The following is a 17,829-nucleotide window of genomic DNA, read 5'->3' on the forward strand; positions in this document are numbered from 1 at the left end:
CTTGCAGGACTGGGCCCCAAAATTGCATTCCATTGTAGTGAGGATGGTGAGCTAGGCCATGCTCAATAAAGAGGGAGCAGAATAGCTACACTAAAGAGGTGAAAAACATTCAAAGTGTTTTTAAACGTATTCAACCTTCTGCGAAACTCACCTGTTTTTAAAAATAAAGCATATTAGGTTTCTTGCTAATGTCTCTGATTGTCCATTTGCAGCGTTCCGGACCTTTCTTGGGAAAGATGATGTCTCTCACGAATTAGAAGAGAGTGACGCGCAGAGAAATGTTAAATTAGAGTCTGTCCTTCAACTTCTTAGAAACCCCTCTGTGCGCTGGCAGATCATTACTGTGATCATCACCATGGCCTGCTACCAGCTATGTGGGCTAAATGCTGTAAGTATTCCTTTTCAGTATGCGGCCTTCTAATGGGTCACGCCTTTTGTTAATCAGTATTTATATGTCCTCATACTTGACTATCTTCATAATTTTTCATTTCTCTGCTATTCCTCATGATGGTGTCCCTAACCTCTGTTTGCCAGAAGCTGGGAATGGGTGACAGGGGATGGATCACTTGATGATTACCTGTTCTGTTCATTCCCTCTCGCGCACCTGGCATTGCCCACTGTTGGAAGACAGGATACTGGGCTAGATGGACCTTTGGTCTGACTCAGTATGGCCGTTCTTATGTTCTTATGACTGTTATTCATTATTTGTGTTGCAGTAGCATTTCAAAGCCCCAACTGACAACGGGGTTAGAGCTAGCAAACTGTTTTTTGTACATTTTACTGAAAAATACAGTTTTGGTCTTCGCAAAACTGTTAGTGAATTTGACATGAATTCGCCTGAAAAATAGGTGCCATTGGCAGCCTCCCTGTAATCTTTAGTCTATTGGTTAGAGCGCTCACTTAGTAGATGGGAGATATGGGTTCAATTCCCCCCTCTGCTGATGTAGAGCAAGGGCTTGAACTTGGGTCTCTTACATTGCAGGAGGGGGTCCCTAATCAATAGGCTATGGGGTATTCTACTATTGGGCTCTCTGTCTCTGTGATTGGAGCTGTTTTGAATAAATAATTAAATAGCCATTGGAACAGGGACTTGAACTTGGCTCTCCCACAGCCAAGGTGCATACCCTAAACACTGTGCTGGTGTGTGTGCATAGTTTCCTCTCTCTCATTCTTTCTCCACTCCCTCCCCTTCCACTCCCCCCATGAATATTCATTGTCATTCATAGTGGCAGTTCACAGTCATTCACGTTCACAATTTTTGGATTTGGTTCAACCCGACCCAATTTTTTTAAACTGCCAGTGAACTGAAAAATCAGTTATTTGCCCAGCTCTAATTGGGGTCTCTTGTGAGAAACCTTTTCACAAGTGACTTAGGCATTTAGAGGCCTACGTCCCCTTGATTTTCAATGAGACGCATGCTCTTAGGAGCATAAAGTCCCAGTTTGCAAAAGTGAGCCCTTAAGGGTGTGTCTACACTGCAGCTGGGAACGAGGCACCTGCCCAGATAGACAGACTCATATTAGCGGGGCTCATGCTAGGATGCAAAAAATAGCAATGTGGCTCTTGCAGTCCTGGCGTAGGCTCAGGATAGCCACCTGAGCTAGGGTTCAAGGGGCAGGATGGGCTTGTGCACAAATGGCTTGTCCAGCCTCCCTTAGTGCTGCAATATCAACGTTGCTATATTTAGCTCGGTAGTGCAAGTCTGTCTACCCAGGCTGGGAGGCTCACTCCTTGCTGCAGTATAGACATACCTTAAAAGTCACTTAGGCGCTTTTGAAAATGTTACCTAAAGTGATAATGAACTGGAAATGTAACCCAGGTAACGGAAAAACTTTTCAACACATACGAGAAAGAAGTCTAAAAGATTTTCTTCAATTTTTAGGGGACACTAGAAAAAACGTAGCACAGTAGGTATTGTTTTCTTCTAACTGCAAGATTTCAGTGCTAATGAAAGGTTTTTTTGATCCTTGTTGTGGATATTTTGCGATGAAATGAAATGGAATTATCTTGTCACCCGTTCTTTGTTACAATTTATCAACTCAACTTATAAGTGAAATAAATGACACCTACAGTAAGCAACACAGACTACTAAAGTTATGTGTTTGCATTGCTTTAAAAAACCCATAGAGATATTTTCAGGGATATAAGGAGAAATTTGTGACTTTTGGCATATTTGAAAGACCAAAATTGCCCAGCTCCAATGAAATATGACATGCTTTATAAGCAAAACACCATATCTTTCCTGTGGGGTATATATTTTTTAAACTATTGTACATGTTCCAAAACTAATGCAGCATTTATTTTAGGCAGGCACATTTTGAAATCAAAGCTCCATATAAAAGTATCAATTGGCAGTGCCCTGTAGCCCTAGGAATTGGGTATTTTTATCTCATTTTTTGCTTTGTTTTTTCCCCCATATAATTCTGCCAATTATGTAAAATTTGTTACACAAATTGAGTTTTGAATTACAATTTGAAACTGATTTTCTAGTTAAATTATTATTATTGTAAAACCTTCTGAGATGCCTGCAAGAAAGGTGCTGTGTAACAGAAATTGGCTAAAGTACATACTGAATCACTGTTTCACTTGCTTTGTTATGCCACTAAGAACTTAAGACATTCTAAGAAAAGGGTAAGGTACCCGGACAAACCTGCTGCTCTTTGGTTGATGTACATTTTATAACTCTCCATACTCTTTTCCTGCAAAATCAAATCATAGTCAAATTCAGCTCTCTGGTATATTTACTGGGCTCCCATTAAGGTAAATGGAAATCATGCATGTATTCAACGACAAAGTTTTGTCCCAAGAGTTTTTTTTAACTTAATTACACTATTTGCATCAATCATATTTCACAGTAACTTATCCAGTATGTTCGTTACTCTTTGTGGGAAATATCTCTTCCCTGAATTCCTTATTTAAGACTGAATTCAGCAAGGTATTTAAGCACAGTTCTAAATTTAAGTGGCTGAATACTTCCATTCTGTTGATTACTTAAAGTTAGGAACATGCTTAAATACTTTGCTAAATCAGGACCTTACTTTTTTGTACATGTGCATACCTTAGTTTTTAATTCTTCACCAGTATAAACAATCACTATAAACTTGAAAACATAATCAGAGACTTAGTTTGGGGAATGCTAAGCATTTCTAAAAAATCTCTTGGTACACAGAAAGTGTCCTCACACCTAGGCATATGTTGGAATCCCAGTATCTAGTGGAAATTGCCATTTTAATGTCTACTGGAATCTACAGATTATTCATACTATAGGAGGGCACAAAGAGTGAGCAGGTTCTCCTTTATAGGATCTAAAAGTAGAACAGTGCAAGTATATGGTGTCTTGCATGGTGTATACTGTTTTCTCAGATTGGGCCTTATCCAAACCCCACTGAAGCCCGTGCAAATAACTCCAATTGATTTCAGTGGATTTTGGATTAGGCCCCCATTTGGGACAATGGAACTGAGAGAGAAAGATCCTACTGTCCTTTTGGCAGGAAAATAAGATTGTGCGCATGCAGGCACCCACCCTCTCCTGGGGCAGGTTTCTTGAGATAGTGTTATTTTAATTTTGAGAGAGAATTAAAGTTAAAATAAGTATAGCCTTTTATTTCTCAACCATGCAACCGTTATTCTTACAGGCTTGACATAACTTCCATCGGAATCCCATTGGTTTCAGTGGGACTATGTGGCAATCAGGATTTGGCCCATAACCCATTATTTTGCCTGCTCAGTCGCAAGCATGCAATAAATCCATTCTCACACAGTCACAATATTTTAAGTGGATTAACATTCTTTCTGATTTCATCTGAGAGTTCTTTACAATATGAAAATCCTTCATAATATTAAACTCTAAGATCCAGTTGGCCTGTGGTGGCCTACTAGCCAGGCAGGGTTTGCCATATGTCTTGCCCAGATGGTTGTCCCAGAAAAAAGATTGGACTCATCCTTCCACATTTATCCAAGAGCTTCAGATCATTCCCAGGGGAAATTACCAAGTGGCTGCCTTCTGTAATTGTCCAGCTGGTATCTTGAGGAGTATATCTAGCAATTATTCCCTTTAAGGCTTTATCTTGTAATAAAAATTCTCACCATTTAATTCCAGCAAGTACATTATTTTGTAGATGCACCAGAAACTATAATGAAGACATTGATGATCATACTACTAGATGTAATTATGGTGAAACATTAAACAATGAATCACAATATTCAAAAGAAAGCTGTATTAGTTTCTGCTGGTTCAATAAAAAGTTATATACCTCTACCCCGATATAACGCGACCCGGTATAACACGAATTCGGATATACCGTGGTAAAGCAACGCTCCAGGGGGGTGGGGCTGCACACTCCGGTAGATCAAAGCAAGTTTGATATAACGCGGTTTCACCTATAACGCGGTAAGATTTTTTGGCTCCCGAAGACAGCGTTATATTGGGGTAGAGGTGTATATGATAAATCTATATACCATGGACACGGAATTAACTTCAAAATATAAATTAATAATAAAATATCTCAGCCTTAACGTACACATAAAACAAAATTACGTGAATATAATTTCTCATCACTGGTGAATTTGATCTGTTCCTTTTCTCTTTTGCTTCCTATTTAATATAATTCATTTCCGACTGCTTAACATACACCATGTGCAACCTTAAGATAGAATTTTGAGGGATAAAAAGTTTCTGATAGAGAATCAACAAGATAGTTTAACAGAGGGCAGAGTAACTTTATTCTGTAAATTATGTTTAATGGCAAAGATGCTGGAATATTTTATCCAGTTTACTAAAATAAGTCATTGGCGTTGGTTATTCTTCTCTCAAATAGTTATTCCTTAGTGTGTGAATTGCACAGGAACATGAATGCTCCTTTTGCTCTTTGTTTCTGCCATGTCTAGTTGAGCGGAACCATTTTTTAGTAGAATCATATTGTCCACGGGTCAGAATTGGGAGAAAAAGATGGTCATACATGGTCTTCAAAGCTCCACCCATATAAGGCACCAAGTCAGAATGTCACATACTCTCTGGGCTGCTTGGGTTCAGACACCCTCACTAGGATCCATTAAGACCCATGTGCTTTGGTGGACTTATCAGACTTGGTTTCCCCTCAGTGAAGCTCATATGCCCCACTGGGCTTTTTAAGCTTAGCTTCCCTTTGAAGGGGCTTTGGTCGTCTGCTGGCATCTTCTTGTTTGGAGTGGGAGGATTGTCAGTCTCTCCCAAGCACCAAAACAAGCTGTCAGTCACAGTAGGTTGTCTTCATGATATGATCATTCCTCTCCTTTCTTACATGCTTTGCTGAACAGTGGAATAGCTAATACTTTTACATGGCAGCCCCTTATCATTGGGCATCTGAGTTTCCATTGAGATGAATGGGTCAGGTCACTCCTCTCAGAGCTATTGTTTGAGGTCCTGCAAAGGCATGCAGAAGAGTTATGCTTGCAGCTGCATCAGTTACATGCCGTTCATATTGCTCATCCAACAAAGCATTTAAACCTGTACTTTAAGTCCCATTGATTTCCATGGGATTACTCAGGTGGTTGGGGGGGGTCAGGGCCAGAGTGCTCAGCACTTTTCAGAATCAAGCCCCAAAACTCTGTGCACTTTTTATAAAACGCAAGGGCATGCAATCAAGAGGATAAAGCACATGCCCAATATTAAAGCTCTCCCTCCAAATAAACCTGCTCTCCATCTGCCTCATCTACCTCAATCCACCCACTCTTTAGATGCCCAAGAAAATAACTGGGCCCTGCAGCATGCCCAGATGCAAATTTTGGCTCTGTCCAGGAAGCCAAGGACCCCTGAAGGGCGTAGGCTCCATGTTATAGTTAATTGCATGAATGTGGTATTTTTATGGGAGATGATCAGAAATACTTGTTCTCAATAAAGTTGGTTGGGAGTTTTTTGACTAAATGATTTTTTGTCAAAAAATGCCAGTTCTTCAACACTGAAACTGTTCACGAAACAAGGCTTGGTTTCCATCTCGAAAAATGTTTTCAATTGTCAAAATGTTTCATTTTTGACATTTTCATAATGAAAATTTTTGGTTTTCTGGTTCAAAACAACTTCATTTTTAAATTAAGCTAATTTGCCAAGAAAGTTATAAATGTCAAAATTGAAACAGTGTTTCTCAATTATCAAAATTAAACATTTCAGTTGACCCAAACCAAAATATATTGAGATCAGTGTTTTGGTTCGCAAGTATTTTTGAGATTTAGAAGTCCCTGTTCAAGTGGCATCTGAAACCTTTCTTGCTTCCTTTTTTGTGTTTCAACATCTATACACTTTTGATATTGTTGATGGGAAAACCTTGCAATTTCATAGATTTTTTTTTTCTTGAATTCAGACCCATTTTGCAAAAATTGAAGTGAAATCCCTAAATCTCAAGATTTCGATTTTCTTGCATTTTTTTTTCACAACACTTAAATATTGTAGCATGAACTTTGAGAGCAAAATGAAAAATATGAATTCTCTGCCTCGTGTTTAAATATGAGTCAAATTATGTGCTACCTTCTTTCCCCTATTGAATGCTGTAGAGTTACACAGCGTGCAAGGTAACACTCAATTTGATCCCAAATATCTGGTTAGTGCATATTTTTTAAAAAGGGAGTTGAGAGAAGATTTTTGGTTTTGTTTCCTTTCATTGGCTTTATAGGTCCAAAGCACTCTCAGAGATTCGATAAACAACTTCAAATACATAATGCACAAGTATAGATTACTGCCAGCACAGTGATATACTGCCAAGGGGGGGGTGTAAGAGACTGGTTTTCTGATATGGTTGTGTTTTACTCCCCCTTTTCAGTCTGTTATGCACAGGTGTAAATATTACAGGTGACTCCACAAGGCATAAAAGGAAGTACAGTATTAGACCCAATATTATATTTCAGCTTTTATAATTTGCCTTTTAGGTTTTATCCGTTTTTTTGCTCAAAGTTCTTGATTTGTGAGTGAAGAAACAAAAAATTATACATCCATCATGTGCCCCAATTTAAGATTTATAGTCACTTTAACACTCTCAGGCAGCTCATCATGCAATATTATTTGGCTTTTTTTTAAGTCTTCTGTTTATATATTCGAATTAAATGTTAAAGTCCCCTTTTTCAAACCATGACAGCTAATGAAGCATTTATTTTGTTTTTTTATATAGATCTGGTACTACACAAATAGCATCTTCAGTGAAGCTGGGATAACTCATCAACTGATCCCTTACGTTACCTTGAGCACCAGCACTGTTGAGATTTTGTCTGCTGTTTCTTCCGTAAGTTGAATGATAAATTGGAGATGTGTACATTTGATGATAAATAACCCCCTTAAAATTACTTATTTAATGTTGAAATAAATAAATGTTACTGATTTATTATTTCTTTATTCATGTTCAAATACTTTATCAGCAACCGTATATTGATGATTAAGTTCAACAGCTTGAAAATACCATAGTTGAGTCCAATTCTAGACCTACTTTCCATGACCGTGTAGGGTGTATAAATCCCAGAATGACATTTAAACTGCATAGCGACTGCTTTAGTATGCCAGTTTATCCAGATAGTGAGCTGCAAGACTGCTCATGTAAATGAGCAGAAAGAAGAGCATGGAGAAAAGTTCATCCTCAAGATCCCAACTCGGAGTTGGGCTAGGTAAAAAGGTAAGTCATTTTGGACTTCAGAAACTGTAACTTCTTTCATTAGCCGTCAAAAAGTGGTGCTATGACAATTATTCCATAGTGATTAATGAATATCAAGCAAAAAATGTTCACCTTTCATGGTGTACATGCAAATGTTTATTTGTACACCAGCCTGTCATTTTAAACAGTGATGGGACAGATAAGCAAAACAACCGCAGTGATGATGATGATGTGGGGGATCCAAAGTTCCATGATCTCACTTCTGGCCCCTTCAGTGGTAGCAAAGACAAAGCTCTTTAGCACCAGAATCTATAATGTGCCGTGAATGTATACTGAATTCAAATGCTAAAAATCCCCATAAAGCTTTTGACGGAGAAATAGTAGCCATGTGCTGTCTCCCCTCCCCGCCCATAGCAAACTTGATTAGACAACATGATACACTATTGTGGCAAAATAAAACTGAAGATACTTTCAGTAGTTGAATAGACTGATGTTAGTGCAAACATATTTTTATTTGCACTATTATAATTAAAATATTTAAATGTTTTTGGAATGCGAGATTGCAAACCAACAGATTGACTGCATAGGTAAATTTCATACTTTTTGATTAAAGCTTTATCTGCATATATTCTAATACCATCAATATTACATAACCATGTTGGGATTTAAAACATTTTTAAATGTCAGAGAAACAATCTTGGCAAAAAATCCATCCTAGTAGGATAACAAGTGCATTGTGGCCTCTTAAATGTTATACTAAACCAAGCTATCAACATTATTTTCATATTGTATGGGACATAAGGAAATCTTAAATGTCACAAAAGCCTTCTCTTGATCTTTGTACCTTTCCACACATCTATTTTTAGATTTGTGACGATCTCAGTTTAGATACAGTCCCACTTTTAAATAAATGGGACATTTATTTTAATATTTCTTTGTTTAAGATAAACACAGAAAAGTGATTTGGCAGATATTTTTATATGGGGAGGATGCAGATTTTTGTTTTCTAGCACTGAAAATTAGATGGAGAAGGTTCCATGGCATAAAGGCCATTCTATAAATAGGGTCTGTTGTCTTTTCAGTGGGTTCCATACTGTCAATTTGTAGGGCATGTTCAGAATACATTGTTATATCTAACAGGAAATGGATATGTCTAAGTTAGTTCCTGGTATCTGTGATTTCTTCAGTAAGTTTCTCATGCCCACAAGGTTATTTTTAATTCCCTTCTTTTATATTCAGTCTGCTTGCTGCGCCTCTGGAAATACTGATGTATGGAAATCTCTAACTCTTCAAACATGCTCTTTTGAGATGCACTGAAACATTGCTTTATAGCCTTAATTTTATTTCAAGAATCCTCAGGCACATTTTATTGTTCCTGTTCCAAGGGACACCAACTTGAATTTTACATTGCCATTTGAAAATGTTATACCTTGTCTTGTTATAAGTAATTCCTAAGACTACTATACTACTATAGTTTGAAGAGATTGAAGGCGGTATGTTTTCTTTTTCCCCTAGTTTGTTTGTTTTTGTGCATTTGCCAGCATTTTATGTATGGTCAGTTTCACTGTTTTGTTGATGGCAAACTGCATCGCTCTCCTGCATTTGCTCTGGATGGGAGTTCATAAGCACACTCTTCCCAAAGAATCTGTTTACAAGTAGCAACAAAGCTGAAACTGAAACCAGATCATCATCTGGAATAGCACCTAGGACCAACACAAAAGTCCCTACCAAGTGAGCTAATGAATTACCACCATTGTCGGATAGCGACAGTAGACTTTTATCCTCTTTGTGGACTAGCCATTAGAGGGTCCATGATGCAATTAGGCAGTAGGTTATCCAGGCAGCACTCTGTTGTGTAAAAAGTCAGCTGAGAGTTTGGTAGTAGTGCTTTGGGTCTACACAACAGACAGGAGAGAAGAAAAACCATAATATATATTTTTGATAAAGAATCTAAAAAACATTCAATTCACAATATATCCTTAATACAGTAACAGAAAATTCAAATAGAAAGTGTCCCTTTAACTTATCTTCTGGGAATAATAGCCCAGTAATAATAGGTTGATGTGATCCTTGAGGAAAAACAAACATACAATAATTATAATTAAGGCTAAGATTTTGTCATGGATATTTTTTAGCAAAAGTCAGGAACAGGTCTTCTGGGAATTTTTCTTTATTGCCCATGACCTGTCCGTGACTTTTATTAAAAATATCCATCATAAAATGGGAATGGACTGGGCAGCTGTGGGTGGCTGGGAGCTCTGGGGCCCCCACAACCCATGCCCCTCCGTGGCAGAGGGGAGCTGCAGGGTCCCTCTGCCCCTCCCCAGTAGTGGGGAGCTGCAGGAATCCTCCTGCCACCACCACTGCAGTGAGGAGCTGTGGTGGTCCCCCTGCCCTCCCCAAGGTGGCTGGGCACTCCGGGGTCCCCCTGCCCCGCTGTGGCAGCCAGGGAGCCGCAGGGGTCCCCCTGTCACTGCCACAGTGGGGAGCGACAGGTGCCCCCTGCCCCCCGTGGTGGCCAGCAGCTGCGAGGGTCCCTCTGCCCTGCTGCTGCAGCGGGGAGCTGCGGGGTCCCCCTGCCGCTGCTGCGGGGAACTGCCAGGATCCTCCGGCCCCCCGCTGCCCATGGCTGCTGGCAGCTTGGGGGCCCGCTGCCTCAGGCGGCGGGGGTATCTCACAGCTCTCTGCTGCTGTGGGAGGCAGCAGGACCCTGCAGCTCCCAACCGCAGGGCTGAAGTCATGGAGATCTTTGTAAGTCACAGATTTCATGACTTCCGCGACCTCTGGGACAAAATTGTAGCCTTAATTATTATATTAATTTGCCCCTTTATAGCACTGTCTCTTCAAAGCACTTTACAAATATTATCTCATTAATACATAGACATTATATTAATCTATTTGCTTGCTAGCTATTAGCAAGCTTTAATTATAGCCCTGTCACTCTTTCTATAGAGTAGAAATCCCAACGGTCACATAAACAAATGAGAACTTGAAAATTGAAATGCAAATATTGCTGAAAATACCACTGTTCCCAGGCTCATTCCCAGACTGAAACTCCTGTCTAGAATGATTCATGAAACATCTACAGCCATACCACTTTGTGCTCCAGCACTTATGATCCCACCAGTTCAGGGGGCACATGCTGGGTCAGTATGAATGAAAGACCAAAGGAAATTTAAATGCTGCAGGAAGTGGTCTCAGTGATTCAGTATAGTCGATGACATTCTTCATTCTAAGCCGTTGCTGAACCAGTGTCCTAGTTCAATGTTATGGAGGACTGTGCTGCTGAAGTTACTGCTTCTTCTTCTTCTTCTTCTTCTTCTTATTTTTTAGAGATGTAGAAAAATAGTGGTTTTAGCCATGTGTGCTTGTTAAATATCCCATGGTACTTTTAATAAAGTAGTAGGGGTGATAACCCAAAACTTCAGGTCGCATACAAACTCTGGTTACCATGTTCTCCCTATCTAAATGACCCTTACATTTTCAGTCAGGTAGGGACTCTTCACATGATGAACTATTAATTATCTAACAATTCAAAGATCCAGTTGTGCAATGCATACTCACATTAATAATTTCATTTACTTGAGTGGTCCAGCCGAATTTACTTTGTTTATGAAGCACTTTGGCATCCTTTGGAATGAAAGATACTGTAAAGTCTAAGTAACTCTTTTACAATTATTATTATTTACTAATAAATACAGACTGTAATGAGAAAATATCCTTTGTCAGTATTACTGGTTTTTAAAAATTTACAGCAGTTCCCTACAAAATATCCTCTATTGCTTTTTTCCCCAGAGAGTACTTGTGAAAAGATTTACAGCCTTTTAAAACAGCATTTTCCCCTTAATAAAATTAACCATGGAACAAAAAAACGTGTTAATTTTATCCAAGAGCAATATTTATGCAGAACATCATCTATAATTTTATCCAGCTATAAATAATTGCCCGTGCAAGCAGACATTTGCTTTTCTAAATTGGCTGCCATGCTAATTTGTTTAGACCGCATAACATTTCAATAGCATGAATTTTCAGATGATTAAACTTTTAATGTGTTTTGCTTAATCCTATGAAAGCTCTGCGAAATATGTGTGGTAAGTGGTAGCCAAAGAATATTCAATGATTTATTCAGTGCATAAAGCACTGTATTCTTCTGGTCTCAAAGAATGATTCACTAATTAATCTCTATTCATGGGCTCATCCTCATTTTGCAGTATTTGAATGTAACTATCTGTGATCTTTATGAAGCAAATTTGTGAGCTGAAAGATACTTAGTATCACACCACATACAAATGTAAAATCTAGCAATGCTGTAGTAGTGGGAAATAGCTACCGTTCCAGGAAATTTTCAAGAGCATTAGACATTCATTTATGTGTATGTGTATGTAGTGGTTGTCTTTTACTACATGGAGAATCTGGACTCAATAATGTAGTGCCAAATTATGATCACCTAACGCACCCTGAGTAGTACCTTAATCCACATGCATATTGAGGTCAATGTGACTATTTCTGGTTTAAGATACTACTCAATGTGAATAAGGGTAATCTGGACTGTTAGGTCACTTTTTATAAACCAATATTTATAAACAACTAATATTGGAGTGACGAGGTAGTGGCCTTCTGGTAAAGGGGACAAGAGAAGCATCTGATGGTGATGTTGGCAGGCAGTGGTGGCTTGTGTTGTGTCTATGCACCACCACCACCATTAAGGCTCAGAAGTCAGGTCCTTTTTTTTCCCTTTTGATAATGAGAGTTGGAAATACAACTGCCACAACTTTGTTTTATTTCTCTGGAGTGTCCCAATGCTTCATTCTTTGCCTTGCCACATTTGCTGCCCTCCTGCTTCTTCTGTTTGAACTTAGCATGCTTCAGTGCTGTGCAGTATAGTGTCTCAGATCATGCCTCGTAAACTTGAATGCTAAGTTGAAACCAGAGACATGACATGCTGTGCTTGGATACTAATACAAATGAATATTGATAATGTATAAGTTTTAAAGAAATATTTACTATTCCTCAGATTATGTGAAAAATTCTTGAAAGGTATGTTCGTTTATTATTCAGTCCATATATAGGTCACCTATCACGAAGAATCCAAACACTATTCATTAAAAACCAAAGTGCCAGCACTGAAATCTACCACAAAGAACCAACCATTTCAAATTCTAGTTTAACTAAGGCTATGTCTACACTGGCACTTTCGTCGCTAAAACTTTTGTTGCTCAGGGGTATGAAAAAACATGCCCCTGAATAACAAAAGTTTTAGTGGCAAAAGATGCTGGTGTGGACAGCGCTTAATTGGTAGGAGTGTGCTCCCGGCAACAAAGCTACCACTTCTCGCTGGAGGTGGTTTTATTTTGTTGCCAGGAGAGCTCTCTCCTGGCGGTAAAGTGCGACCATACAGGACACCTTACAATGGCGCAGCTGCAGCAGCACAGTTGCACCATTGTAAGGTGTGCAGTGTAGACAGAACCTAAGAAAGTAATCTGGTACAAGGCAAAACCCAGCATTTCCTCCAACCACCTCATCACCAAAAGGGGTCACTTGCCAAAACCATAGTTTAATGGGATGAGAGGAAGGAGTACTATAATAGTACTTAGCTCTTATGCAGTGTTTTTCATCTGCAGATCTCACAGGAGAGAAGCAGCATTATTCCAGTTTCTCAGATGGTGAAACTGAGACAAAGAGAGGTTAAACAATTTCCCCCAGGTCAGACGGTCAGTCAATATGAAAGCAAGGAATAGAATTCATGTCTCCAGAGTCTTGTTCCAGTTCCTTGAATCATGCTCCATTTACCCTTACAAATAGCTCTTGTATACAGGGTTAGAAAGACAGAGAGTGGTCCCAAAAACCTCAAAGATAGACCAAGTGAAACAGATGGAGACTTCAGCATGCCTAAAAGATATTCAACAAAGGGAATCCAATGGACCTCCTTCAGGAGGTGTTCCTCTGCTGACGACCTTTTGACTGATCAGACTGAATCTATAGACCAATGCCATCAGTTGCTGACAGCCCCCTGTAGGGTGCTGAATGAAGGAAATGTTCAACAAGTTGTCATATGAGGGCATAAGAACATACTCACCCAAGTTGATGCAAGAGCCAAGCAGGGCATATATTTATTAAAGTGTGATGTGCCCAAACTGGGTGCCTCAGGCTAACCGTCTAAATCCATATTTAGGTACCTAAATAAAGGCGGCCTGATTCTTTGTTTCTTTTTGCAACAGGATGGTTCATGCTATAGGAGAAATGACTGTGCTGTGAATAAAGGGGCTATAAGTAGAACTATAAATCCACCTCTCTGGTTTGTTTATTACTCTTTTCTTGGTCAAGTGACTGTACCCTGAATGATAAATAGACATCAGAGTGATGTAGATTTGATTATCTACTTAATCCTACTGCTTAAGATGGAAATAGCACAGAACTGGCAAGTCACATTAATCACATGAGTCTGAATCTAAAGAGAAGCTCTTATTCAGGACAGTATCAGTCAGAAGCATGTCAGGAGAAAAAAGGAATATAAATAATGATCATTTTAATATTGAAAAGTAGTAGAGCGTATTTAATAGCAGGTCTTAAGATATTAAGAGAGTATAATTGGGAGTTTTCTTAATAAAACTTGGAGGTTGGGGAAAATTTGAAATGAAGTATTCAGGAACCTACCATAAGAACTACAGAATTGGGACCTGTTTGCAATTCCACTTCAATATAATCATTTTCACCACATAAACATGCTCAGATTTTTTGAATATGCTCTGATTTCATTATGTTAACACCAGTCTCTGCAGTTGACTCAAGTGGAAGTGATTGGCAGTTGTTTTTTTAACTGTGTATTTATTCAAAGGAGTTGTCAGTCAGAAGGTAGTTGTGTGTGATCTGTGATACAGAACATAGTTCCCTTATTGACTGATGATATATGAAGTTGTATTGCTACCTGAAAAAAGTTACATCAATGGAATTTTAAGGTTGCAGTATTAATTGCATAGAAGTCAAGAACTTCAGAGTTATGTTAATCACAGGAACCACCACAACTCCTCCTTCCCGTATGTGTGCTCATCTCACAGCGAAGTGCTATATTTTGTACTATTTGGCAGGTAGCACAATCCAGTAGTAGGAAGCCATTGCACTTTTTTTGTAATCATGGGTGAACACATGTAGAATTTCCTTTTATGCCATATACAGTGGTTTAAGGTACAAAAAGATTTCTACCAGTTTTTACTGGTTTGAGAAATGTTCCTAATACAGATAAATGGTGAATGCAGAACCATAAATGCTTTAAATCTGGTAGAAACATTTTTCACACAGAGTAACTCAAAAACATCTAAGTGGGTTTTGCTAATTAACAACTTTTGAGCAAGTATCAGAGGGGTAGCCATGTTAGTCTGAATCTGTAAAAAGCAACAGAGGGTCCTGTGGCACCTTTAAGACTAACAGAAGTATTGGGAGCATAAGCTTTCATGGGTAAGAACCTCACTTCTTCAGATGCAAGTAATGGAAATCTCCAGAGGCACCTCAACTGCTAGCAGAGCATCTCACCCTCCCTGATTGAACTAACCTCGTTATCTCCATACTGATTTATACCTGCCTCTGGAGATTTCCATTACTTGCATCTGAAGAAGTGAGGTTCTTACCCAGGAAAGCTTATGCTCCCAATACTTCTGTTAGTCTTAAAGGACCCTCTGTAACTTTTGAGCAAGTTATCATCTGTCAAAAGAGGGTCTTATCATCAAAGTCTGTATGTTATCTTAACTATAGCATTCTTTACCAGTGAAACATGTAATAACTCATAACAAGCTCAATAACATCTATGACTTTCTTTTTATTTATTTGTTGAGACCTTGTTTAGCTTTCTATTTAATTTCAGTGGAGCATTGGGATCAACAAGGGGAATGGGAAATTCAGGAAGTATTACCGTACTATAAATAGAAATACACCGCTACCTCGATATAACGCGACCCGATATAACATGAATTCGGATATAACGCGGTAAAGCAGTGCTCCGGGGCGGGCGGGGCTGCACACTCCGGTGGATCAAAGCAAGTTCGATATAATGCGGTTTCACCTATAACGCGGTAAGATTTTTTGGCTCCCGAGGATAGCGTTCTGTCGAGGTAGAGGTGTAATAACAAATATGTAGTGTGAAAAAACATGGTAAACCATATACCAGACTGTGAAAACAATGCTTTGGTGTAGTTGTGTTTTGCTTCCTTTCCATTGTTTTATTTTTTCCCATTGAAAACCAATCAATATTAGGGAAGAGTCAAATGATTTCTTAGTTAAGAGAATATTAAACTTTTATATAGGATGTAAGGATTTGGTGCCACTCCCAGTCTGCTTGTAACACTGTGGGTATGTGCGTACACACACACACATACACAAAATGGTCCAAACTTAACCCCCTTCCTGGGGTTTGCTTTATTATTCATGTAACTGCCATAAATTTCAACCTAATCTTGGCTGTTTCTTAGATTGCTCCTTGTATGAAATCTTTGCTCATACCCCTAGTTTCCTTTGTGTCACAGTGACATTCATACCCTTTCTCTATTACAGTACAAAAACACAATGTTGTGTAACAGAGAAGGTTTCCCATTCACAACCACCACCAACTCCTATATTAAAATTAAGAAATCCAGTTATGTCAAATGCATTGCAAAGCATCCAATCACCAACAACTTGTAGAAAGGGCAATCTTCATCCAGCTCTGTTCAACATGTTTCTCATCTCTCACAACCATAAACAAATGTCCTACCAGAACAAGGTTATCCATGTGCATAAATGTTTTCAAGACTGGCTCTTTACTGGTAATTGAGGGCTGGCAACATCTCACAGAATTGTTCAGCATTTTATATATTCAAGTCTCAGACACTGAAACTATCAGAAGTTTTTATAATGTTCAAATTTTAGAGTGGCTATTGCTTATTAGATTCAAAAGGGGACAAAAGTTTAAAATATAGCATGAAATTGTAACTTGTCATTTCTATGTCATTATAGTCCTATTTTATTTATATAAAAAATTTAAATCCTTAGGTAAAGCCCAAACCAGTTTCTTTTGCTATTTAAAATAATAAAAACCTCTTCATCTTATTACTTAAAATAACTAGAACAATCCAAAGATGAAAGTAAAATGAATGAAAATAGTGCTGGAATCCAAAATAACTTGAACTGTAGACATGACTTCTGAAGCATGACCATATCCAAGCACAGTCCACAACTGAAACTACAGTAGCATGACATTTATTTAACTTGAAAATAAAAATACACCTCCAGGATTGACATATGGCAGGAGAAGTATTTGTAAATACTTTCAAGGAAAAAGAGGTACAGAGAAAAACTGAAGCTAGTTTTTAATTGTCTTGTGTCTTATTTTGCACCAGTTTCCATTGTGCTTTATAGATGACCACCTTATGCCGAGGGACAGACTCTGTGCATGGTTTGTATGACAGTTTAACAGAAGAATCCAGTTTAACAGAGGAATTCTGTTTTAAAAGATAACACCATTCTCACTCTTACAAATGAATAACACTTCTTTTCACTTGCTCCATAAATTACTTAATTAATTAATTAATTATAACATTCTCTCTAATTCTGTTCATGACTTCCTTCCTACAAGTTCATCTGGGTTCTAGTTTTAAGGCAATAATGATTTACATTTTGGTTTATTGTGGTGAACTGCAAAGCTGAAATGAAAACTGAGCCCGATCTACTCTAAAAAGTTTGTACCCGTATAGCTATGTAATTAGGAGTGTGATTTTTTTTATTTTTTTTTTTGCCAACTTAACTATGCTGCTGAAAGCCGTAGTGTAGAAGTAGTTATGTTGGTATAACTGTGCTTCTACCAGCATCGTTTATGCTGGTTTCCAAAGAGGCATAAATTACACTGGGATAAGCACTTCCATACTGTCAACAGTAAGCTGGTATTATCTGTATAGTTAAAACAGCAAAACTTTCTAGGGTAGACCTTCCCCTAGCCACCCTCAGGCAGGGACGTTCAGAACATATTCCTATCATACTATGGGAGACATTCAGCAAAGAAATACATTTTTTTACCTTTTAAAATTCTTTTACTCTCTCTGTGAAATTTTCTGGCATGTTCTGTTTAGCTACAGGCATTGGTGTTTTCTGTGACTTCATTATTGGAATCAGAATTACCCAGAGGGGGAAAGAGTTATATAAAGGTAATTAACTCTCTCCTGTTTGGTCACCACAGACTGTATTATGGGGACTTCCC

General features: G+C 38.5%; 1 protein-coding gene across 1 annotated transcript in view; it reads left to right on the forward strand.

The window, feature by feature from the left end:
• Window positions 1-17,829, forward strand: part of SLC2A9 (solute carrier family 2 member 9) — a 166,456-nt gene that overhangs the window by 69,422 nt on the left and 79,205 nt on the right. The window contains exons 6-7 of the mRNA XM_034772535.1: window positions 213-388; window positions 7,137-7,247. Of these exons, the coding sequence (XP_034628426.1) occupies window positions 213-388; window positions 7,137-7,247 (287 nt within the window). The remainder of the gene's footprint in view (window positions 1-212; window positions 389-7,136; window positions 7,248-17,829) is intronic.

Source organism: Trachemys scripta, chromosome 5 (genome assembly GCF_013100865.1).
Source record: "Trachemys scripta elegans isolate TJP31775 chromosome 5, CAS_Tse_1.0, whole genome shotgun sequence".
NCBI classification, from domain to species: Eukaryota; Metazoa; Chordata; order Testudines; family Emydidae; genus Trachemys; species Trachemys scripta.